At 36.4% G+C, this 24616-nt stretch overlaps 5 protein-coding genes and 1 non-coding gene across 8 annotated transcripts; 4 read left to right on the top strand and 2 right to left on the bottom strand.

Moving 5' to 3' along the window:
• On the bottom strand, window positions 1-5174 carry LOC110381755 (nuclear inhibitor of protein phosphatase 1). The gene is made up of 9 exons (XM_064041381.1): window positions 5008-5174; window positions 4713-4927; window positions 4521-4629; window positions 4208-4310; window positions 3819-3902; window positions 3227-3437; window positions 2656-2758; window positions 2072-2163; window positions 1-1761 (listed from the first exon to the last, which is right to left on the bottom strand). Exons 1-9 carry the CDS (start codon window positions 5034-5036, stop codon window positions 1664-1666), a joined length of 1044 nt encoding a protein of 347 aa, XP_063897451.1. The 5' UTR covers window positions 5037-5174; the 3' UTR covers window positions 1-1663.
• A 270-nt stretch (window positions 5175-5444) lies between these two features.
• LOC110381754 (MRG/MORF4L-binding protein) lies at window positions 5445-8163 on the top strand. 3 transcript variants are annotated; one of them, XM_049845979.2, is made up of 5 exons: window positions 5445-5935; window positions 6043-6123; window positions 6806-6913; window positions 7271-7387; window positions 7777-8163. In XM_049845979.2, exons 1-5 carry the CDS (start codon window positions 5584-5586, stop codon window positions 7884-7886), a joined length of 768 nt encoding a protein of 255 aa, XP_049701936.1. In that variant the 5' UTR covers window positions 5445-5583; the 3' UTR covers window positions 7887-8163. The 3 variants fall into 3 exon arrangements, with proteins under 3 accessions (XP_049701936.1, XP_049701935.1, XP_049701937.1); XM_049845978.2 differs by having other exon boundaries at window positions 7774-8163; XM_049845980.2 differs by lacking the exon at window positions 6043-6123 and having other exon boundaries at window positions 7774-8163.
• Window positions 8164-8985: 822 nt separating this feature from the next.
• Window positions 8986-10360, top strand: LOC110381751 (peroxisome biogenesis factor 10). The gene has a single exon (XM_021342146.3). It carries the CDS (start codon window positions 9113-9115, stop codon window positions 9926-9928), a length of 816 nt encoding a protein of 271 aa, XP_021197821.2. The 5' UTR covers window positions 8986-9112; the 3' UTR covers window positions 9929-10360.
• Window positions 10361-11048: 688 nt separating this feature from the next.
• Window positions 11049-11755, bottom strand: LOC110381752 (peptidyl-prolyl cis-trans isomerase Fkbp12). Its single transcript, XM_021342147.3, has 3 exons — window positions 11587-11755; window positions 11348-11508; window positions 11049-11195 (listed from the first exon to the last, which is right to left on the bottom strand). Exons 1-3 carry the CDS (start codon window positions 11621-11623, stop codon window positions 11067-11069), a joined length of 327 nt encoding a protein of 108 aa, XP_021197822.1. The 5' UTR covers window positions 11624-11755; the 3' UTR covers window positions 11049-11066.
• A 433-nt stretch (window positions 11756-12188) lies between these two features.
• Window positions 12189-23799, top strand: LOC110381753 (uncharacterized). The gene is made up of 20 exons (XM_064041557.1): window positions 12189-12565; window positions 12716-12897; window positions 13698-13776; window positions 13948-14178; window positions 14628-14767; window positions 15618-15744; window positions 16124-16232; window positions 16625-16741; window positions 17113-17216; window positions 17551-17667; window positions 18196-18321; window positions 18734-18841; window positions 19358-19531; window positions 19819-19914; window positions 20198-20304; window positions 21192-21339; window positions 21855-21956; window positions 22441-22572; window positions 22878-23029; window positions 23586-23799. The coding sequence occupies exons 1-19, from the start codon at window positions 12416-12418 to the stop codon at window positions 23019-23021; spliced, it is 2493 nt and encodes an 830-aa protein (XP_063897627.1). The 5' UTR covers window positions 12189-12415; the 3' UTR covers window positions 23022-23029; window positions 23586-23799.
• On the top strand, window positions 20844-20914 carry Trnag-gcc (transfer RNA glycine (anticodon GCC)). The gene has a single exon. It is a non-coding gene; the product is annotated as a tRNA-Gly (tRNA).
• Window positions 23800-24616: the final 817 nt, after the last annotated feature.

Here is a 24616-nt window from a genome sequence, read left to right as displayed (position 1 = left end):
TAATATTATTTTCTCTTATAATTCATTCACAATTTTCTTAACAATAACTTATTCCTACGTCAATACATTACATAAAATGTACTTTATAAAGAGTGAAAATCAATTGCCGTAATGCGCAAATATTTTTAAAAGTACAGTCAGCGACATAAATATGTTCACACTGTTGTTACCATGAAGAATAAAATGATGACTAGCAGAGATGTCATAACGCAATATCTCCTAAGAAAGTATCGCGCCAAAATGCGGGTGTTCCGGTGACGATAAACGTTACTAGCTCCGCCCTCATACGACTTCTTTAGATCCCACCAAATTTTTTCAGATCAGAATAAAATCGTTAATCAATCAAGATCAAACTTTGAGGGATTGGTTTTGATTTGACAAGGGAGACAAACACCTCGTTGGTTCTAGTACCCCATCACGTTACTAGGACCTACCTTATGGCATCTCCGCTATCTTTTCTTCCTCCGTGATTATTACTAGTGAATCAGGATTGTTTAAGACTTTTTTTCTATCTAAAGCATTATTTATTCTAGTGACTTATGAATATTGGCTTTGGGTAGGCCGTCCTATTCCTATGTTTAAAGCGATTTTGGATTTTTGTGGACGGGCGTTTAGTATCGATTCTTTGCATTTATTAACTACAATAATTATATATTATAGAAATTATTACAAAGCATATACTCGCCTGGTTAAGCAGAAATCTAGAAAGTTCTAAAGCCAACAGTTATAGCAGTTACTGTCTAAACTTACAAATACTACTTTTTATATTACTTGAGCAATATCTAAGTAAAAATGAACGCTTGTATTTCTCTCATAATTTTATCACTAAATATTTTGTACTAGCGATCTATACACCCAATTTTTTTCTTATTCTAATTGACATTTGATGAAATAAAAATATTTTTCCTACAAACTGATAGTTAAAATTTCCTAACTTTGGCCTAAAAGTCACAAAAGATGTTTTACTGTCAACATTAAAATGGCGCTGACTGTACTTTTTTTTTAATCGTAAACTCACATACGATCAGTAACATGAGAAAAACTGGAACTTTTAAAATCGTTTAACTTATTTTTTCAGTATATGATATTCAGGGTGTTTTTTGCAATGTATGTATCTGTCATTATGTATGTATATACTTTGCTAAAATTCAGATAAGAACTTAACAGTATTTGTATGACTAAAGGTCTAACTATACTGGTGGCGCTTTCTTATATTTTAACTATCCACGATTCAAACAGTCCATTTTCACTTACAAACAGAAGATAATTTATAGGAAATTATAAGATTAATTAAATAAATATAATGTTAATCTGCTCAACCATATATTCTTAAAAAAAAGCTGCTGCCATTTTAGAACTACTGAAAATTTTAAAATCAAATTACAAACATCTTTAACAGTGATTTTAAGTTTAAAAATATATATATTAATAAGCTTGTTTGTATGTTTGCTTGCTGAAAGCACTAAATTCAGGAACTAATTAAAATAAAATATATGAAAAAAATATTTCAGTGTTTGATAGCCTACTTACTGAAAAAAGCTATAGGCATTTTTCTATCCGGACAAACCACGAAAGTCCCACTGGATGTGGGTGGGAAATGGAGGAAATACTTCTAGTTTGTAATACTTTCGCCACCAGTACATTTGAACTGTCAGTGCATATCTCATACGCCTGGTATGAGTCCGGGTTTCCGACCCGGCCACGCTTCTTTGGCGTATTTCTTCTTCCGAGGCTCGTTCGATGAGCCAGCCTCTTCTGGTGCTGGAAATAATAATAAATATTGAACAATTAAATAATTATTTTCCCATTAAACGTAATTGGAGTTGATAGAATTTTTCGAATAAACGGACACTTTATTTTTTGCGCTGACTGTACTTATTCAGTCTGCAGATTTTATATAAAAAAGGTAAAATCAATTGTGATTTGCGAAACCATCACGTATTAATTATTTGCAAATTAAAAGTCTTATCTATTAACCTTTTTTTTAAATCATTCGTTTATCCCTAAAAAGTCTCAGTCTTACGCCCGAAATCAGGGTCTAAATGAGTAAACCTTATATTTTTATAAATACCTGTATGTGGTAGAGGCGGGTGTATATTGAGATGAGGCTCCGGGCCTTCCAATTCCACGTCAGGCGCAGGATTCGGTAGCGATAGACCCAGTCTAAAGTAATATTTAAGACATTAGTATTTTATTTTATTTATTTTAAGAAGGCTTACAGACTTATGAACATAATATGTAACAAAAATATATTTTCCGGTTGCTAATAACAATATTTACAATAGCAGTATATTGTTAAAATTTTATAAGCAACTTGTTGTTCTGTGCGATTTCACCAAGTGCTGGGTAAAACACTTCCCACACCCGGACAAAATATAGCCTGTTACTCGGGGATAGTGTAGCTTTCCAAGAGTGAAACAATTTTTAGTAATAATCAGTTTAGTAGTGTTTAGACTAGACTGTTCCCGCGGCACCAATCCGCGTAAAAAACTTCTTTCCCATGCTCTATCCTATGTGTGTACCAATTTTGCGTTTAAATTGGTACAGTACTTTTGGCGTGACATACAGACAACCAGTAACTTTCCAAATGCGCGTATTTTTTAGTGGAATATAGTAACGGACCACCAACATAAATAAATTTTGTGAGTACTATACCTGGCTCCAATAAGACTAAGATGTGAGCTGGGCGCGGGCAGGTCTGAGTACAAGTTGCTGCCTCGCGATATCTCCTGCAGTCTTAGCGAATGGTGGTGTTGATCTGTACAATTAAAAACATATTATTTGCATAAATTCATTGGAAGTTAAATAAACCTCTTAATTAAGTCCTTAGTCATAAAAGACCACAATTGCAACATTTCTTACCAAATAACTTTGTCTGTCTTTGTAAAGTCAGCCATAGCACATCACGAATTATTGACTACATACATATTGTGAAGTTAATATTAGCCTTACTTCAGACAAGTAAAATTTCTCAACAAGATCTGTATAAACAAATAACCAAGTCAAATAGTAATCTTCAAAAATTCAAATTTATTTGGCACTGACTGTACTTAGTAGCCACATTTCTGTATGCCATGTTTGCATGAAAAAATAACACTTTTCAAGCTATCTGGTTCAAAGGTTTTGCAGTGCTTTAGAATAGTTTTAAGACGTTTAATCCACCATTAGAATGTAAATAAGCAATACATAATAGATTACAATGTGCTAGTTAAAGAAATTAACTCACTCTCATCTGCACTCTGTAACTTCAACTTCCTAGGAGCACTATTAGGGTTGGGCACTATGGTAGATTTCACCAGGTTCCTAAACCTGCCGATAGTAGGATCAATGTCTTCAGGATTGATAATATCCACCTCTTCATTGAATGATACATTACGCTTCTGTTTCTTGGCTATGCCACCAGGCATTGTTGCTGTCCGCTTTGTGCCTGTTGGAGGCTGTAAAAGAGGTTTTTATGAGCAAAGAGTTTAGTTATGAGAACTTATGTGTGGGCAACAGCCACATGCCATCTATATAATCTGTCTAGAGTGAAATAAAACCTCTGAGTTTGCTTTGGGTTCCTAGGTAAAGCATGTTTGAGGGCCCTGTCTTTTATTTGAGAGTAGTTAAAAGTAGAAGCCAAACACACTAACAACCAGTCTTACCAAGATGCCTAGGTAACTGGGTTAAGGAGGTCAGATAGGCATGTGTTGATGTAACATACTAGTACTCAACTGCTTCCATTTGTGACTGGAAGCTGACCCTAATATAGTGACAACACTAAGCAAAAAGTATGAATAGAAAGAGAGTGAAATAAAAACTTCTTGGTGTATTTTTACCTTCATAACATCACTGCCATCATCAGTAGATATACCCAACATGGAAATTCTTCTGTTGTGTGCTGTGTTGAATTCTGTTAGATTCTGGAAATTTAAAAACACATTTACATCTTTTTATGAAGCTTAACAATTTTCTGTAGACTTAATAGTGATTGAATTTAGTAGTGATAGAGTTTGCTTGCTTGAACTGGCAAATCTTAGGATTTGAAATTTTTTTCAGCATTACATAGATAGACCATTAATCAAAGAAGGATTTTTATCCAAGTCTGGGATGTTGTTCTCTCAGAATATGGTTTAATAGACATGACATAGTTAAATCTGTGGGTGGAAGCTAGTCTTGTCATAAAATTGTTCAAAGCTGATTAATGAAAAAATTTTGCAATACTCACATCTAATTCAGTTTGTGTCTCAGGCAGACCTAGTAAGGCACCCTCTTGTTCTGTGTTGGGTAAGTCCTCCATAATACCTCTGGAATTGCCTGTGGGGCGCTCTCTGAGAAGAATGTTATTATTATTTAATTTAAGTTATATTAGAGTATGTGTAGTCCTAGACTGAATGCCATTAAAGTATTGAACTAGAAAAGTTGATTCTAATTAGATACTATACCAGTATTCTTTTATAATGTGCATTAATTAATGTTTAATTTGAAAGGCTACTTTTTTAGCTTGATCATGCTTACCAAGACCAACAGTGCTGTTTTACCTTATAATATAATTCCTCGTAGAAGCACCGAAGTGGAAATTAGAATCAATAGGCAGCTGCGTCGGCTTGTGAGCCTCTAAGCGCATTTGTCCGATAAAGGTTCCGTGAGCTGAAATATCGCACACAAATAGACGCGTAAGACAAAGTTACGTCAAATGTACGTGTTACAAGGCTCGCAATGCTCATACTTACTGCTGCCTAAGTCGACGAGGAATGCCCTGTTCAAATGTTTGTGATAAACAAATGCAGCGTGCACTCGCGAACAACTCGCATGGTCAATACAAAAATCATTCATTTGCGGGTTCCGGCCAAACAAATAACACTTCTTCTCGTCAATCATTAGTTTCTGAATCAACTTATCACCCTTTAGTACGTCCAAGTGAAGCCCTGTAGGTGGTTTTCCAGCCCTAAAATTAAGTTAAAATTTATGACCGGCGAAGTTCTTAGAAACGAGACCATATTCCATTGAATTGTCAGCATATCTTACCAATTGGGCACTTCGTAATGATTAGCCATGGCTAGTACGAGGTGCTCATCTAAAATTAAAGATAGTTTATTAACATTAAGGTGTGATATAATATTTATCACAATACATCGAACGAATAAACTACAACGCCAAGTTAATCGCTGTCAAATTTGACAGTCACAATCACATTTGTTAATATTTCAAAGACAATACAGATTGTGTCGCGTTCACAGAAGTCCTTTTGCTAATTTTAGTGTATTGCTACTTGCTATTTAAATCATGGAGTTTAACGGTCAGTGACCATTTGTGTTTAATAAAAGCTATGCTAGTATAAGGGGGTTTTTTAAGGTTTCAATTGAATCTGGAACTATTTTACTTAGGACCACTTAGGGCTTCTCATGAAATACTGAAATCTTGACATCAAGTGGCCAACACTATCTCTATATACATATTATCTTTATCTGTCAAAATGACAGATTGTCGATGGTGGGGCGAAATTTTGTTGTGGTGGTGTGCTGTAAACAATAAACGATAAGTAATATTATCAAATAATAAAATAAAACAGCTAATTTGATGTGATTTGTGTGACCCAACAAAATGGTATCTAGCGAGGAAGAGCCGGAAGTGAAAACCGGCGAACCATTAACATGGGACGTCGACATGGAGATCCAATTGTTTTACGCTATGGCCAACCACAAGCCGGTTGGTATAAACAAACATTTTCACATGGCGTGTATTTGGGAGAAGCTTTCCAACTCTATAACCAAAGAAATATCTACTCAAGATATATGGAAGCGTCTAGAAAGCTTATACGATTTAAATTTATTGGAAGATACGGAGCCAATTCCGTTTCCAAATCATGAAACGCCATTCAGTTTGCCTGAAAGCGAATTCGGTTCGCTAATGAAACAGAAGTGCAAGGAGGCCATATTAGCTGAAGACAGTGAAGGTAAACATTGCTCTATATTTAAAAATATTGCCGCCAAATTTTGGTTGGGATTCTCGTACGGTTGGCTTGTATAAGCCCTAATATATGCTTACAATGTTGAAATTTAGATGGAAGGAGCCCTTCACCTAAGCCTTCGACACCTAGAAGCAGTTCTAGGGGCACTGCGTCTAAAGATAGTACACCTAAAGGTAGAACTTGTCTATTATCAACTGTACTTTTTTGTCTTGGTCTATGGTGTTTGTAGATAGTAAGGTTGCTGCAAATAGAATGTAATGTAAATGTTGTAGTCTTTTCTATGGTTGTTGTGGAAGGTTCTTTTAAAAGTTTATGGGAAAACAACGGAAGGGACTTTGATTAAGGTTGATTTCTCTGTGTGATGTGTTGTGACTTATGGGTTATCTGTTGATATCATAAACTTACATATTTCATGCATGCATATCACATCAGACAAATAGATCAACCTTTACATTTTGTATGGAGGTTGATTGAGGTATTCCGAGATAGGAAGGTATTTGGTGTATTTCAGTTTTCCAGTTGCATGCTCAATAATATAAAATCTTAATGTAACAAATACTATAATATTGAAATTGTTTGCAACTTATAATGTATTTTTGAGCATGCACTATATTTTATTTATCTATTGGTTGCCATCATGTAGTGAAGACAAGTTCTGTCAATATTTTAATGTTGAATGCACAAAATAATTACTACACAGTCATGAAAAGTTAAAAGGGTTTAAAATCTACATCTTCATATTTTGGTTTTCATTTTTCATCAGTTTTTTTATTCTTTAGGCATAGATCTAGATTTTGAACCCTTGATAATAAATGAGGTTTTAATAAATATTTAACATGTTAGTTACTTGACCAGGCAGCCGTAAGGACAGTGTGAGCGCACTGGCCACTAAGACTCGCAAGGAGAGCGGCAGTTCTCATGCATCTACTGATACTCCTAGCATCAAGTCTGAGAAAGACTATGGTAAGAGATTTTCAATACTTCCTACGTCTGTATGTTGTTTCGTAGTTGGGTCTGAAGTACATAAATTGATAGATGCGTTTCTAATTGTGGTGCATGCAAATCTATTGAAATCGATATTTTGAAACCTGGTATGCGTTGAATCGATTTAATCGTCCCATTATTGAAGAATCCTATAAATGCCAGAAGAATTATAATCAAGTCATGAGAATCGACACTGTTGACTATGGCGAGTCGATGGCGCTTCGTTGCCACGGATTTGCGGATGTCTTTTTAAACGGTTTTATTCAAATGAAATACAAACGAGTATTTCGGCGGTCCGATAGATTAATTTAAAACTTATTTCCTTAATGTTTTCAGATCGTAGGCGAGACTCCCGCGATTCTAATGCATCTGGCCCGCGAGATAGTTCAAGCAGCCGAAAGTCTACCTCCCAGAGAGATAAGGTCTCCAAGTCTAAAGTTGGCTCAGTAGCGGGTAAATAAATGTCTGTCTATGATAAAAATTAAATAGGCCTTTACAAACTCTTTGAACTCGTTCAGAAAGAGCCATTCTAGTTCACAAAATTCAGATAAGTACACTGTACATAAGAGAGATTATAGAAGAGTATATATGGAAGTAAATGAGGACAAAAGTACATAAATATAACTAAAAGTACATAAGGGAGTATGTAGAGCGAGTAACAAGGAACTACACATATAAGAGAGTACATGGGGTAGTACATTAGGGAGTTTATAGAGGGAGTACATAACAAGGAGAAATGAGTGTGGTGTCTCAAGTAAATTATGGTAGTGAGCATGCCTGCTGTGCCCACTACTATACATCCACCACTAGTACTATGCCTAACTGTCATATATTTTCAGCAGCCTGGGATTCTCCCCTCATAGATGAAGACGGCGTATCCCGTCGCGGGCGCAGACGAGCGAACACATCGACCCCCCCTGCCACCACGCCCGCCAAGCGCCGGCGCACCTGACATATGCGACACACGCGCACACACACATACCGCCACTTCTTCTGACACACACAGCCGTGCGCCTGGAGGTGTCAACATACTGGGCCAAGAAGAAGCCACGCCGTCAACATATTTTTCTCGTAAAATAAGTGATTCTACTTGTGTATACGGACAGTCTTTCCGAATTATTGCATTTAACTTTACTGTGGACTTTGAGGTGACTCATTGAAGTAATTGTTAAGGATTACTTGTATTTGTGTAATCTTAAATAGTGTAAGGAAATACATGATTTGTAAATTACATTTAACTTTTATTTCTTGATCAAAATACAGATAGCAGACATGATATAAGGGTCTCGCGCCCGTGCGATGACTGCGTAGGTACCAGGGCCCCGATTCTCCTAAGTTAATAATGTCAAAATCGAATAGAAATCGAATCGCAATATGATCGTAATAGCAGTTTTAACCATATCGGGCATTCTGCTACTAATAAAAGACCAATCGTATTCGATTGACATTTGATTGATGTGCGATTGGTCTGCTATTTTGATGATTTTGGTCTATACGGTAGTTTGCCGTACAATCATTTTGCAATCGTAAATCATTTGCAGACAAAATGATTCATTATTGAATGACAGAAAAGGATAAAAACGTTTATTTCAAAGAAAAAATAGCGAAAATTAGCAGAATCGGGCCCCAGCAGTTTGCATGTGCGCGATATCAAATGGTTGACTTCAAGGCGCGGGCCCACCGTGGTGCACGGAGATCTACGCACGTGTATTAAGCTTCGCTTTGTAAGAAAATGTATGTGGTTGTGTCCACTGCAACCCATGGAGAGGCTACGCATGAATACTACTGGAGAGGCTACGTGGCTTGCTCGAATAGGCGGTTACATAGCTCAACGCTGTCAACGTGGGTCTACGTTTCCACTGGAGTATACGAATAAGACCCAAGACTATGTATAGCGTGGCACGGTACGTAACCGCTTACAACAACTGCTCTGCGATAACCGAGCTGTACTTATCCACTCTAACGTACCGTAACCGTACTAAAATATCAAAACTTAAATAGTCAGACGACTAAAAAGTTTCATCTATTGTTTGTGGTCCATAAAAGTCAAAATGACATTGACAATAAAATTACAATTTGTTGTTGTCTTGCTTGCTTGTTGTTGTACTTTGCCCGGAGTTTTAAAGTTTAGAAAGTTCGCTGAAATTTATTAAAGCAAGTGTAATTTTCGATTGAAACATGGCGTTACCTACCGCCCAACCCGCGGAAGTTCTTCGAGCATGGCAAAAGGACGATTTGTACGAGAAACAGCTGGCGGAATCATTATCAAAGTTGATGTCAGCAAGATACGCTTCCAAAGCGATACCACTATCTTCTGTGATTTATAGATCCCTCACAACACTGAAGGACCTTCAAACTCTAGGAGAAGAGTACTCCGGCATCGTACAAGTTGATGAATGCTACAATAAGTTACCGTCATACTACAGTCGATTGTTTAGCATAATTCTTTCAACATTCGGCGAGAACATTACAAGACGTCTGATAAACAGCATAGAAAAGCGTGTCGAACAAAATCCTTCTCTAACAATCGAAGCACAGAATGTACTTTTAGTGAGTCTCAAAACTTTGAGCAGCATTTTACCTCAGATACAAAATATTCACCGTGGTCTAGCTTATATGGGTGGTGGGCCATTGCAGATTGGTAAAACGCTCACTGGCATAGACTATGTGCACGTGAGACCCGCTGCAGCCGCTTACTACGCTCATTTAAGACTCCTTGGTATAGTTACTCTATTGCACGCTATTGTGTCTTGCGGCCAGAGTCTGTATAGAGCAAAGACACATATGGATCAAATGAAGGAGGTTCCTAATGAAGTGGATAGTAATAAATCTTGTGTGGCCTGCTTAGAGGAAATTGTACAGCCTTGTGTTCTTCCCTGCGGACATATATTTTGTATGCAGTGTTCATATGGAGCATTGGAAAACTGTGCACTATGCCGGTCACCATTCACTAAGAACTCTGTTGTGCCATTGATGAATTATTTTCCTGAATAATCTGTAACAATTAGTTATTTTTAAATATATCAACTTGGTGGAGGAAAGTAAGATTGATGTACCAAAAAAAGCTTTAAGTGGAATGCTAATCATTATAGGAACAATTATTATGTGTTAAAGCACAATTTTATGTTATTGTAATAAGAAATTATTTTATAAATTATATAATCTGTGATAAGTTTTCTATTATTTTCTCTATGTATAACAGGGGACTATAAATAAAGACATTGTTTTGTTAAATAAAATCTTTTATTACAATACAATATAATAAATTAACATGATAATAACAATTTCAGCAAAGGACAAGGCAACATTAATGACAATTCAATGAAGAAAGGGCTACCATACATAATTTCTAGCTTTCTAGCACTAGGAGCTTGATTTTTTATGAATTTAGAACAAGTATTTATTACTTGAAAGCACACATTTTTAGTATCAATTAGTAAGGCCTTTTAATAAGCTAGAAAATAGAAAAAATAAGGCCTATAAATTGTCTGAAATTAGTACAGATTATGTATGAAAAGTCATGTAAGAAATGCATATGGAATTTGTGCTATTATGAACATGAGAAAAATAAATACATAAATCACTGCCAGTACCAAGTCATTTGCATACAAAGAAGTTTCGGTGGTAATCAATTATTGTGCGAGTGCATACTCTTTAGTAAAACAATCTACAAGCTATTATTATGACAAAAAGCATGACCATACTGAACCCACAAAAATATCTCTAGGCCATTGAGATTTTAAAATTATTTCAAATTCCAATTACTTAATTACTTTTGAATTCTAGCAATATCTTTTGGTTAAAGTCTTCTTATCTTTCAGCCTTCTACATTCAGTAGTCTGTCTTAGATGTACAATTAATTTGGTTCCCATTTTGTCAAGCTAAACTTGAAGTATACCTTTATCCTTGCTTTCTAAACTTTCCGCAGCTACTTAAGCTTCCATTCCGTCACCAAAATGCATATACTTAATATACTCTAGCAAACTACGTTTAAAATCCTTAAAAGCAGAGTTTTTGTACATAGATCACGAGTAAGTCACAAACCCAATACTGTTACACAATTATTATAAACATTTAATGAGATTATTCTTGTCAACAATAAAAAACAATATCGTAAAGCTGTTTTTCGTTACTATTCAACACGTATTAGCTCAACATCGAAAATAAGAGTGGCATTTGGTGGGATGATTCCGGGATGGCCTCTGGATCCGTATGCAAAGTCAGGAGAGCAGATCAACTTGGCTCGCTCGCCGACAGACATCTATAAATTGCAAAAATCATTATGCTGTGTTATTGATAGTGAATCATCAGGTTAAATGGGTAATTATAGGCTAAAATAGTGGAAAATCTATAGTAGTAAAGATATATATTGTCTAGTTTCTCAAACCACTTTAATTTTAGTACAGTTCTTACCCTGCAGATACCCTGGTCCCATCCTTGAATCACGTCACCCTTTCCCAAAGTGAACTTGAAAGGCTGTCCCCTATCCCTCGAGGAATCGAACTTTGTGCCATTCTGTAGCGTGCCAGTGTAGTGAACTACCACAGTTTGGCCCGGCTTAGGGAATGTAGTACCTAAAAATACATTTACATTATAAACAAAGGTATTGTAATGTGTAGGTTATACAATGGGTGGATATGAAGATTACTTACCATCTCCAGGTGTAATAGTTTCTACTTCCACACCCATTATAGAATGTTATGAATCGTGATAATAAAATGTTTCCCAACAGGGAACTGCAATAAAATTGTTTGTAAAAAATAAATAACAACACCAACACGGCCGAAAATGTCAGAGACAATGTATTTGTTTTTTTTTTTGAACCGGTGTCCGGGCAACGTCAAGGTATGAAAGTAAACAGCCAAGGAATGATCGCTGATATTCTCAGCTTTCTAACTTAAAATATATAATGTGAAGCAGGTCCAAGAGTTTAAGACAAATAAGAGGAATATTTTGTGTATTTTAAATGTGTACCTGTACTTTGTGAAAACTACGTGCGTTTAACGTAAATGTAGGCCAAAGCTGACATGATTTTAGATCGACCAAATTATGTTAGTATCCAGTCATATCTGCAAACTGGGAGCTTTTTTTAAGCGACATGAACAAAAAATTCCACCAACGGTTAAAGATTCTTCGAATGCAGTAAGCTTTGAATGTAGTAAGTATTAATGAGAATATCAACCATTTTTATTCAACTATTCAAACTTTTCTATTGTTTACGGTCATTCATATTTTGCTGGCCAATGAAAACTGCGCATTTTATAAACAACCAAAATGTCTGCCGCCGCATGAACTGACATTCAGAAAACAGTTGAAATTGAATTTGGTGGTGTTAATAACAGGAGTTTTTTGAGTTTTGTAATAGTTTTATTGGTAATATACTTCGAAATTCTAGAGGGTGAATACAAATCGTGTGTAAGGTTCACAAAACAGTTCACATTAAGAACATTTTTTTATAACTTTTCTGAAAACTCATATGGTATGGATATGGAGGTTGACGGAGCTGAGAATTTCAGCAATCCTTCTGAAGGTGGAAAGTTCTCTAACTTGAAAGCATTTGTGACTGCCGCACGGGAGTTCGAAGCTACTCACAGCGAGTCTGCTGTGAATTTAATGACACGATACCTTGGTGTAAGTATGTCTTCTTTGTTTACTAAGAAAAAACATGTTACAAACCATTTTGTAGCTATTAAATATCTTTAATATATGTATAAACATACCTTAATACCCTATAGCAGTTTTAAATACTGTAAATTCACTTTTAATTCGTTATTTTCACAGTTAATAGCATCATCATGCGACTTATCAATATTCTCTCCGGGACGTTCTGAAGTGTGTGCGTTCTTCAGTTCACTATGGCGTGTAATGTGTGATGGGCGAGGCCCCCACTGGGCTGGGGTGGCCGTGCTAGCGAGGGCTGCTATAGAGCCCAGTGCTAGACATGCTCTTACTCATACGTATAAGTTAGTACCCATTTTATGATTAATTTTAATAATTAAAAAAAAAAAAACAAACTTTATTTTTTTTCTTAAACAAGTACAATCCATCATGTAAATGACACTGAACCCCACACTAGGATACCCTGTGTCGTGGGGCTCAGTCTCTTTCGTCTGTGCAATAAACAATAGTAAGACTCTTATAAACTAAAACAGTCTATTAGTACATTTATACTCGTATAGAATTTTTTACAAAGAAATGAAAATAAAATAATAACAAACAAAAAATAGAGAATTAATGGGAATGTAAGTGCATGTGAGTGAAGGAGAGTGTAGTATGTGAGTGAGTGTGAGTAGTGAAATTGGTGAGCGTGTGTAGGTGGGTTTGTGTGTGTGAGTGGGTTGTGAAAATGTACGTTTGAAAGAGTGTTTTGTGTTGGGTATCTAATTGATTTCTATTACTTGTTCAGTTTCGTTGTAGTTTAAAGGTTGAAGCCATTCCGTTACTTTTTTTTTGCATGTGGACTTGGTCATGGATTATTGCTATATAAGTAAATTGTCAAAGTAACTCTGTCTGTCTGGGTTTCTCACTAAATCTAGAGCCTGCCCTAGAGCCCAAGACAGGCTATTTTTTATTTTGGTACTGGAAGCAGTTCGCTTGGGAGTCAGCGGAACGGCAGGGAACAGCTAGTTTCTCAGATATAGTCTATTTGATAAATGATTCGAGTTTTGGTTTGTCTGTTTATCCAAATTGATGGTTTCAAATAAATATTGAAGTAATTTTTCAACTTTTAGTAAACAATAACACATAAATATTAAATTTTCAGGTTCATGCCAATACTGGCTAGACTATTATCTGACTCAATATCAAATGACAAGAAAATTAAACTGCTTTCTGTTATGCAAGTAAGTATACATACATACCATTTATCTATTCCTTATTCTCAGGTCACTAACGATTCATAATTATTATGTATGTTGGTGTGGTATAAACTGTAATTACTGCATATTTTAGTCATATTTTGTGTATTAGTGTACTAAAAAGAAATTATAATTATTTTACAAAATACTTTGCAGGAAATATCCTATGGTATAAAAATCAGTTGGCAAGAATCCTATCTCTCCAGTCTCATGAAGCAACTAACAGAATGGATCACACAGCCTATGACGGAGCCACAACATCGTACCATCGGGCACAAGTCTCTGACCGTGCTCGTCAACGTGTGCTATGGGAACCTGCCAGCTATATATGCGTTAATGAGGACCGTTGATACTAAGGATTTTGTAGTTCATCTTATTAGTTTGAAGGTAAACCTACTTCAGTTTTATTTATTTTAAATCTCTACTAAACTATGTATAGCTCAAGAGTTTGTTTGATCCCACTAATCACAGGAATTGGTGGACTGATTTGTAAAATACTTATCTTTATTAAGCAAGGTTATCATAGCAAAGAAAGCTTAGCTTTTACATGATTGCCTATTTACTAAAAAGCCAATTGACTGTAACTATAGCAGTTTACATTGTTTTAAGATTGGTCTAGATTTATATAGGGCATTACACACCATACAAATTTAAAAAATAAAGCCATGGGCGCCTCCCCCCGAGCACTTATTTATTATCAGGCTCAAGCATATCTGCACTTTATCTCAATAACATTAAAGTTAATTTTCTAAAGTCTTATAAATGCAGTCTTAGGAATGCAGCGGAGATATTTCCGCTCAGTGTTCCCTGTGTTTTATACAATCTCTATATTCCAGGATGGTGGTTACGGCGGTGTAGAAGTATGTCGACTACTGCTGTGTCTATCAGGCGCTACTCGAGGCGCTGCAGCGACCCGCCAGCCCGACGTACACAGCTATCTGTGCTGTACCATGAGGACTTTCAATAAGGCTGTTAGGTATGTAGTGGTTGAAATATTAAGGTGGCACATTTGAAAGTCAGGCTTGTGTGATATGGATGAATGGAAAACTATGCAACTACCAATCATGATTTGAAAAAATCTTTTGTACTGGCCAGCCAAGCTGAATTATAATTTTTAATACAGACATACAAGGATAATTCCACGTTCATGAGTTACATTTCTCGCAGAACTCAATGTCGGCCCGCAACTATCTTCCGAGCGCAATGAGGGTTTTTGAAATTTTTTCTGCCACCGGGTGGCGCCACGTATGCGTCTGGTCCAAACAGCTGTCAAATAGTATGGAATTGTAGGTGCCGAACTTATTGTTTATTGAAATTCTGTTATATTGGAAGTGTTATTGATTTTATTATGGACTACGGTCAGAATAAGGTTTCCGAACTAAAAATTGAGCTTAGAGAGAGGGTGCAAAAGTCACTGGTACTAAGGAAAAGCTTGTTGAAAAATTTGTTAACACAATATGATTTAGTTTTTTTTTATTTACTCAACCGCAATAGTAAAACAATAATGCAGTGCTTTAATTATAAAATAAAAAAACACTAAAATCGTTCACTATTCATAGTAAAGATAAGCACTTTGACAGTTATCTGGACCTGACGACTCGGTGCTGCCACCTCGTGGATTGCCATTTTAGAAAACCCTCATTACGCATATGTAGCCCATACCCGTCCGTCATACTCAAGTAGCTCATACTCATCTCCACCACTTGCTGATACCAAAAATTTTTTTCTGTGTAGTGACTCGCGCTAAGTTCCCTTACCTACAACTAAAGGTTTGGCGAGAAAATTAACTAGGTATTGATTGTATAATAATGGTTATTGTGTTTTAGTGAAGGAGACGCTACACAACTGCTGCACGCGTACACATTCGTCAACGATCTGTGTTCAGACAGCAATCTGCGGAGCTACGTGCTCACTTACCCTCATTTTGTTACCGCGCTCACTGAGGCTCTCAAGGTACACAAAATATTTAAATCCTTACTACTAGTATATTATATAAGAAGTAATTGTATCTATCTTTGTACAGCGCTTACACCCCTAAATCGATTGGAATAAAAGGTACACAAATAGTCTAAAGCCTGACGAAGAAAGACATAAGCTACTTTTTATTTGGTTGCGGAAAATGGTGGAATATGGGTGTCACCACGGAGAAGACTATTTTAAAAAGACAAAGAAGTTTTATAGATTCTTTTATGTTAGTTTATTTATTGGCCGATGCAATAACCATGCAGATATGTCTATTCATCTTGGTGATGGACATTTAGATGGCTTTTCAAACAAAACACTTATCAATATGTAGTTACTTCTTGTATTAACTTAGTGCTAATATTTGCAGGACGTGAAGGAGTTGTGTAAGGCTGCCCCGGAAGATATGGGAGAGCCGGAGAACGCGACCGCCTGTCTGCGCAACGTGCTGAAGTTTCTTACAGTGCTCATTAGCTTAGGTATGTTTTTAATTAATTTGAAAAAGTATACACTACTAAATCTGACTAAAATGATCATGCTGCTGACCTCACTTGTGTTATGGAAAAACTTTTTCGTTGATACAGTTATCGCAAAACTCGATGGCGTTCCGCAGCTATATTCCGAGCACAAGTATGTGTCCCATACCCCTTATGTTTTACATAGAGATTCGCGCCGTATAGGCACCGTACCGATAAAAGGTTTGCCGGGAACTATTAGAAATTATAGAACCACATTATAGAAAGAAATATATAGAGAAAATGAATGTATATAGTATATGTAATGTATATGAACGTATATAATGTGGTACATTTCTGTATCGGTAGTATTTGTCTGTATTGCGCAACAATGTGTTTAATTACTTAATTTTCAGATTTATATGCGTTGCGATGTCACCACTCTGCGCTAATCTTCTTGTGTATGAAGGCTAGTCGTATTTGTTTACCGGAAGCACTTGAACTGTTTGCTGCTATCGTCTCACAGTATAAAGGTAAGAACTTTAATATGACTAGTTTCTTAGCTATGAAATTCAGTAATATTACTGCAAAGTTTTATCAAAATCTATTTATTCTATACTAATATTATAAAGAGGTAAACTTTGTAAATTTGTATGTGGGGGTAGTCTTTGGAACCGCTGGTTGGATCTCCAAAATTCTTTCATTCATAGATAGCTGCAATGTTCCTGTGTGTCATAGGCTATATTTTATCCCGGTACAAGCAGTAGTTGCCACGGGACGCGAGTGGAACCGCTGCAAAACGTGTGTAAAACACACGTTATTTATAATGTGTAAACACAACATATTTCGTAAAATGCCACAAGTTTTTTATAGCTAGTTATGTACATGTACATCATTTTCTCAGATGAAGGTCGTCTACCACAAGAGCTGATCACAGTTATCAGTGATGGGTTACCTGGCTTGCTCGTACCTCCGGCCTTAGAACCCGGCAAGGCTGGACTACAATGGGTAAGATTCTGTTCATCACTACACGTTCATACATGTAGTATAAAACAAATTCGCTTCCGATTATATGTCCTTATATTATGTAACGCATTCTGATACGGTTTTCGATGATTCTGGAACATTTTGATTGTTTTCAAATGAGTAACAAATTAAAGCCTAAAATAACTAAAATAAAATTTTTGCTTATGGTAAGTAATCTATACTAATAATATGGCTGAAGAGTTTTTATTAGATATCTTAAACAATCAAGAAAGGCCGAAAGGGAAGAAACTAACGGGGTGTGGGTGAAATTACTGGTTTCGGTGGAAATTCCTAATAAGTAATCATTATTGTTCAGTTACAAGTGGTGGGAGCGCTGTGCGAGTCCGCGGAGACGCAGGAGCGCGTCATGCAGGAGGTCACGCCTGATGCATTCGAGGACACGCTCTACAGTGTGCTGCAGTACACATCACAGGTACATACATACTGTATCTTTTGATTATATAGTGTAGGCTAAAATAGTGCAATATCTATACGTACTAACTACAGTAAGTCTGCCTCGCTGGTCTAGTTGTCGCATAACGCATGTGGTCTCTGGTTCACTTTCACAAAGCAGCACGTAGTCTGGAAATTGGTATTGACACCCATGCATCAGAGAGCATGTTAACTTCGGTCTTGCGTTTGATCTTTCTATCATGTGTGGTCGTGCTTGATTGCCATCCCATCATTCTCTGAGAGTGAAGGAATAGAGAGTGCACTTGTATCCGCGCAAATGCTTAAGCAGCTACCCGATCTCATCATATCGAAACAGCAACTGTGGCCTACATTGGCGTTGGATGCCATACCTTTTTTATGTAATAAAATCTTTTCTATCTGATTTTTGACCAAGTTCTAAAACTAAATTAAACCTCACCTTTTTTCAAACACTTTTTAGTTATTTAATATTGATATCTGATGTTACCTAAGTTATTTTCATATTTACCTGTGATGTTATGTATGTCAGAACGGCGTGGTAGGCGCGGAGGCGTCTGCGGCGGCGGTGGTGGTGGGCTGCCGCGTGGCGCTGACGCTGGCGCCGCTCGACTGGCAGTGGGAGGCGGCGCTGGCCAGGATGCTGGCACATCATCAGGTATCAACATGTATTTGTCATATATTTGTGTTTGTGCAGGTAAAAAAATCCCATACTGTTCAACAACACATATGCCCATCGCGATAAGTACATGTAAATCCCCCCAGCTTGAGCAAGGTGGCAGACCAGAAGAGAAAGTTTTTGGGCTGTGACGCCGAAAGCAACTGCAAAAAGCTCTAGCTTTAGGTCTATCCTCTGAATTAGAAAAAAATACTCGCCAATTTTTAAGAAGGATTTCTACTTTCTAGTATGTGTTCTTAATGCAGTTGAGTACCAGTGTAACTTGGGGCGACTTTTTATCTGACCGTCTCAACCCAGTTAACCGGGCAACTCCTTGCGTAAAAATTATAAGCTATTTTCAGTGAAACTTAATATTGTATGCAGTCATTTTATACAAATTGTATTGTTTTAGGTTCGAAAGCTGCTATGCGTGGGTCTAACAAGCAGTAACGGTCTGCGCAGACGACAGATATTACAACTCGTCAAACATCACTACTTCCCTTCCGATCAGATGAGTCAGGTAAGTAATATTATAAAAATAATACTTTTGATGCATTAATTTCAATGTTGTTACTTGTGTATTATTAAAAATAAATAAATAAATTTTATCAAGTTATGTATGTGTAGGTGTAATTTAACCGTATTTGAAAGCATTTTGTAACTCAGTTTAGATAATAATCTTGGAATTCTTTATTCAAATAAAAAAAGAATTATGAAAATATTTTTACGCAATTGAAAATTACTACCGAAAACTAAACATAATCCATTTAGTTTTCACAAAGTACTTAACCCATTTTGGTTGCTATACTTTGGGCTATTTGATACTGTTAATTTTTTTCTGAGTTGATGGGATTGGGATAAGCATGACCTATATCTGGAATCTACGGAACCCTACGCTGAATGTAGTCCCACGTGCTCTTAGCTGGTTTTTCTTACAAAAAGACGGCTGCTGGTTTTCGGTCATGGTTGGGGCGGCCTAATTCTGTATTTCCGTCATCTCAAAACCAACATCTTATCCAACTTTCCTTTCTCTCAGGTATTCGGCGAATCAGTACAAGGCACAGTGGACAGCACCGCCGAGCTATCTAGCAACAGTTCTAGCGGTGCATGCGCGGAGTCGGCGTGGTGCGCGGCGCGGCTGGCGCCCGCACAGGAGCACGCCGTCGATGCACTCGTCGCCGAGCTCAGGGACAAGCTGGCACATGGGAAGGTGAGGAGAATTTACCTTTTTTATTGTTATACAATAATGCTAAAACACTTTTAGTCAGAGGTCGGAATAACAGCGGTATAGAGTTTTTTTGCATGTTTTATCCCGATACTGGAAATTAACAGAGGCATTACGCAGGAAAAATTGAGGGAAACAGTTCCAAAGTTAGATAAACTGAAATAACTAATACTTACATTCACAAAAACATCACCTTGATTTTCCCAATATCATAGGGCTAAACATTATCAGCAGAAACCATTCTGAATATAAATTACCAATTTTATTTTCAGATATCAGACATCGCGACATCAAGCGTGATGGAACTATACGGGTACAAGATGACCTGTTTAGAACAGAGGCTGCACTCACATTCTGTAGCGTTACAGGTAAAAATCAAAATATTCTTTACCCTAAATAATAGTAAATAGCACTTTTACATGTCAGTGTAAGAAGCTACTCCTGTAATAACTGTTTATCTTTATACAGTTTTCACAGTGGTATATGTAGAAAATAGTACACTATACTTTACCTAACCTTCATATGACGTATTTACTTATGGCTGTCCAAGGAACGGTTGAAATTATTTTCTCATACTTAGAGCCGGAAATAAACTTCAAGACTTAATGAAATAAATGAAATCATTTTCAATAGCATTAACTTAATTTCCAGGGAGCCAGCGAGCACATGGCATCGTTACAGCACGCGCTAGCAATGTTACAAGCGACGAACTCCTCACAACAAGATGTGTTGTACACAACACAGATGCAGAATGAGAGGTAACTAACATTATTAAGATGTAAGTAGAAGTGTGTAGCTGCGGTCATGAGAACAACTTCGCGGACTTGGATAAAAAACTTCGATAAATGGGACATCTAACACTGCAATAATTGTAATTATTCCAATCTGACCAGTAATTTAGCGCGTTCTATATAATGAAGGAACTCTGTGACTTTGTTATAAACGGTATTCATTCAACATATTTTTAATTGCAAATAGAAATAGAACAATTAAGTTACAAAAAATAATTCTATATGAATAAAAATAAAACTTTCGATACTGCGTACCCTCATTGACATTATAGCGTGAATATAAAACATATGTACTTAGCTAATATTGAACACATTCAAATTTCATACTATACACAGCATTTCCATTCATACATAAGAATTATTGCAAACTATTACAGTAATTCAATCAGATTGCTACATCATTACGCAAAAGGGTGAATGACCGCGAATCAACTGTATTATCTACTTTTACTATAAATATACTCAATTGTTGTATATGAACACTAAATTCAGGCATTACAATGTAAGCATCGGTGGTTCAGTGGTAGAATGCTCGCCTGCCACGCGGGCGGCCCGGGTTCGATTCCCGGCCGATGCAAGATCTTTTTGGTTTTTGAATGCTTATTTTATTTAGTTCTTCAGTATTATATTTTTTAATTTACTTCTGTATTTTTATTAGTTACCTATCTTTTTGTATTTTTTTTAATTGTTCTGATAAAAATCGTGATTTTTTAGTTACCTACAAGCATCCGGTTACTTTAGTTAGACAGCATACATATTTTACTATTTTTTTGTAATGTTTATTTTTAAATACCATCTGTATGTTTATGCTGTTTTTTTTTTAAGTTCAATCATTTTTTTTCCTGTTTCCACAGACACAAGAAAACGATAGAGGACCTCCACAAACAGTTGGAAGACGCAGAGACAACACTGCGCGGCTTCCGAGCGAAGTTAGCCGCTGAGAAACTCGACAAGGAGAACCAGAAGGAAAATCTACACAAGGAGTTCCGCGCGCAAATGGCTGTATGTAGCTATTTATTTATTAGTATGAGAATTATAAACTTTGTTCTAGTTGAATAAAGGGAAACCATCTTGATAATTCATTTTACACAAATACGTACTAAACAAATAAATTACTGATGAAAGTAATGATTCAATTTACTGAGTTATTGGTATTATGCATTGTATTTATTTTAGCCGCATTTTATGTTAAACTGAGTTTAAAAAAAGTAATATGTATCAAGATTGTTTAAAGTTTATATAGAAAGCCGCTATATGTGAAAATAAATTGTATAATAATATTATTTCCAATGTCATAGAAATACTACTAAAGATGTCATAGAAATTCATTTTCATAAAAAGCGTGCTGGAATATACTAACACGTTATGGGGCTTGGCGTCTGAAAATAAAATATTTTAATTTTAATTATTTAATATGTGCAAATTTTCTACTTATTACACATGAACGTGTGTGTAGAGAGCTTTTGTGCTTGTGAATTGGACCTTTTGAGTATTTAAATATTTTTCCACATTTGCAGAGTTTAGAGAGTGAAATGAAAGTCCGCGAGAGAGAGTTCGAGGAGCGCCAGAAAGCGACCGAAGCTGAAACTAGGGCGATACAGAAGAAATTAGACCAACAGGTGAGTTCATGAAATACTACAGCCAAGCCTACACAAACTAACCTTATTTAATCTAGATATTTATAAAAAAATAGGCACACGATTTATAACTCACGAACTAAAACTGTCTGTTTCCTTTTTATTAATAAGTAGAGTAACTGTTTCACCTTACTTTGAGTTACGCTAGACATAATTGGACTATGCCCTTACATACTTATTTCGAGAGATTAATTAGGCCTACCATAAAAACAGTATTTATTGATTCTAAAGCAATTCGATATCTGAATAAAATAATGTGTAATGGTTCTTCAAACCAAGGAGACATCCATATGCTGCTAGGAATTTGTTATGCTACTTCTTCTTTCCTAGGATAGGAACACAGGAAGTGGTGAAAAGAGAGCGTTATGGGGACTCTCTTTGTATATTCTTTTAATGTTCAAAAGTGCTGATTTTTGAGCCTAATTTGATTAAATGATTTTGTATGTGTTACAATTTTTTTCTGCAGACAAGTAAAAACAGCGAATTAGCGGGCGTACTGATAAAGTTCGAGGAGCGCGTGAAGCAACGCGACAAGAAGTTAGAAGATGCCGCCGCCAGCGACGCCACGCTGCGCAGGGAGCTCGAACAGAAAGACACGGTAACAACATTATACTACTACATGCTAATATTGTCATAAAGCTAAATGGCTCTACTACAAAACGTAAACATCTGTTGCATACTTGTCTAAAAAAGTGGCTGCAAAACAAACAGAATGTCAACGTCTGGCCCTCCTGTTACTCTTACTTTCTGACTGGATGTGTCACACAACCACGGAATGACCAAGCTAACCGTTGCTTAATCTCATAATCGATTTACCCCCCCCCCTGTTACCCAACAAGCCCTGTTACCCCTCATTTAAAATTTTTGAAAAACAATTTACCAATATAATTTATCTCTCCACAGACAATAAAACAGTTAGAGAAGACAGTCCTAGAGCGTGAGAACCGTCTGTACCAGCTGACCACGCAGCTCGAGGAGATGAAGCGCGTGCAGGAGATGGTCGCCAAGCTCATGAGCAAGAGTGCCTCCACTAGCATGGCCAGCTAGCAGAACTAGTAAGTTATATATTTTAGAAACATTTACAAAGTAGCCCAGAGTCTGGAAGTTGGTGATTGACACACCCGTGCATCGGAGCGCATGTAAATGTCAGTCCTGCACCTGATCTCTTTCCGGTCGTGTCGAATTGCCGTCCCATCGGACTATGAGAGTGAAGGAATGCTGAGTGCACTTTTGTCTGCGCAAATGCTCGTGCACTATAATATGTCCTACGCAGCTGGCTGATCCCCTTATAATGAGAAAAGCCGCCGTGGCCGAAATCGGACGTCATTATTTGCAAAACTTTTACAAGTTTCGCAATTAGCCACAAGCTAGGCAAGCCTGTGTCTTGGGCACCATTTTGGTATACATTAAATCTCTGGATCGATTGACTTTTGTTTTATTTAAAGCATGTAATCGCGGATCATAGTTTAATCATACAATTTAAAAAAAAATGAATTTCTGTCTAGGACTGAAAGATTTTTTCAAATCAGACCTTACAATTGCGCGTTCAAACATGCGAACTCTTTAGCTCTTTACTATCAGTATAGATAAAATATGTTTTCTCTTTTACAGATCAATAAATCGACGGGACCACGGATCTCAACGGACACAACTAGACAATATATTTTATACTGTAATATTCCCATCATGATAGATTTTAATATTATTTTACAAGTATTTTTCATATTGATTATATGAATGGGCTGGACATGGAATGCGAACAAATTGATAATGTTTATTGTATAGTTTATTTTAGTGTCGAACTAATAAAATTATTGATATTCAACTGGTTTTTTATTTGCACTATTGAATTACTACCAGCTTCCGCCAGTTTCAACGACATCCTTTAAAAGTAGCCTGCCTCGGTAAAAGGACTAAACACTAAAAACACTATAAGACTAAAAATATTTTTTTTTCGAATCTATTATAAGATTAGTGCGCTCCAGTTAACAAACAACCCATAATTAAAAAACACCTCCTTTTACAGAGAATAGATTGCTTTGAATTGAAAACATTGAAAAAAATTGACAAAGGATGAAAGTTACATTACTAAAAAAAACCAAATAAAACATCGAAAAACATCTTCATAAAAATTTCAATATAATCAAATCAGTTCGATATGGTAGGAACATACACCATATTACTCCAGTCTTACCAGAATTCACAAAACATACAAACGACACGGCTTCTGACCTTTATCCCACAAACAAGTACGAACAACCACTTATCTGAACATGGTTAGAAATAAAGTAAATAGCGCGGGAATATGACTGATTACGTCAGCGAAGCCCCGGCATTCACCTTGAACTAGCGACTTGTTAGGTATATAGGGATGAAACATGACCTTGAATATGGCCTGAAATAAGATTTTTAGTTGTGGTATAAAATCTGAATAATTCAGAACTTTAAAGACAGTGATTAAAGACGAACTGTTTTAGACAGACTAGAAAAAATCTGATAATCATTCAGAATTTTTAAGACAACGTAATTAGGTACTTTCTTATATTTATTGCTATGGGTATTGATTCGAAGTAGAGGTTGGCTATAAGGACATTCGGACCTTGGGTGGTTGATCATCTTAGGCAAATTTTCACCGACATAAG

Source organism: Helicoverpa armigera, chromosome 25 (assembly GCF_030705265.1).
Source record: "Helicoverpa armigera isolate CAAS_96S chromosome 25, ASM3070526v1, whole genome shotgun sequence".
In the NCBI taxonomy this organism is placed as follows: Eukaryota; Metazoa; Arthropoda; class Insecta; order Lepidoptera; family Noctuidae; genus Helicoverpa; species Helicoverpa armigera.
The sequence above is the reverse complement of the archived record's forward strand: the minus strand, read 5'-3'. Positions and strand labels throughout refer to the sequence as shown.

Excerpts from the sequence above, each read along its gene's own strand:
- LOC110381755 (XM_064041381.1), bottom strand. The coding sequence starts at position 5,036 with ATGGCTAATCATTACGAAGTGCCCAATTG. Across the intron at positions 3,438-3,818 it reads ATGGCAGTGATGTTATGAAG|CCTCCAACAGGCACAAAGCG; the intron begins GTAAAAATACAC and ends CCTCTTTTACAG. Across the intron at positions 1,762-2,071 it reads CCCGCCTCTACCACATACAG|CACCAGAAGAGGCTGGCTCA; the intron begins GTATTTATAAAA and ends TATTATTTCCAG.
- LOC110381754 (XM_049845978.2), top strand. The coding sequence starts at position 5,584 with ATGGTATCTAGCGAGGAAGAGCCGGAAGTGAAAACCGGCGAACCATTA. Across the intron at positions 6,124-6,805 it reads TAAAGATAGTACACCTAAAG|GCAGCCGTAAGGACAGTGTG; the intron begins GTAGAACTTGTC and ends TTACTTGACCAG. Across the intron at positions 6,914-7,270 it reads CAAGTCTGAGAAAGACTATG|ATCGTAGGCGAGACTCCCGC; the intron begins GTAAGAGATTTT and ends TAATGTTTTCAG.
- LOC110381751 (XM_021342146.3), top strand. The coding sequence starts at position 9,113 with ATGGCGTTACCTACCGCCCAACCCGCGGAAGTTCTTCGAGCATGGCAA.
- LOC110381752 (XM_021342147.3), bottom strand. The coding sequence starts at position 11,623 with ATGGGTGTGGAAGTAGAAACTATTACACCTGGAGATG. Across the intron at positions 11,509-11,586 it reads AACTATTACACCTGGAGATG|GTACTACATTCCCTAAGCCG; the intron begins GTAAGTAATCTT and ends ATGTATTTTTAG. Across the intron at positions 11,196-11,347 it reads GGGACCAGGGTATCTGCAGG|ATGTCTGTCGGCGAGCGAGC; the intron begins GTAAGAACTGTA and ends TGCAATTTATAG.
- LOC110381753 (XM_064041557.1), top strand. The coding sequence starts at position 12,416 with ATGGATATGGAGGTTGACGGAGCTGAGAATTTCAGCAATCCTTCTGAA. Across the intron at positions 13,777-13,947 it reads AACTGCTTTCTGTTATGCAA|GAAATATCCTATGGTATAAA; the intron begins GTAAGTATACAT and ends AATACTTTGCAG. Across the intron at positions 18,842-19,357 it reads CTTCCGATCAGATGAGTCAG|GTATTCGGCGAATCAGTACA; the intron begins GTAAGTAATATT and ends CCTTTCTCTCAG.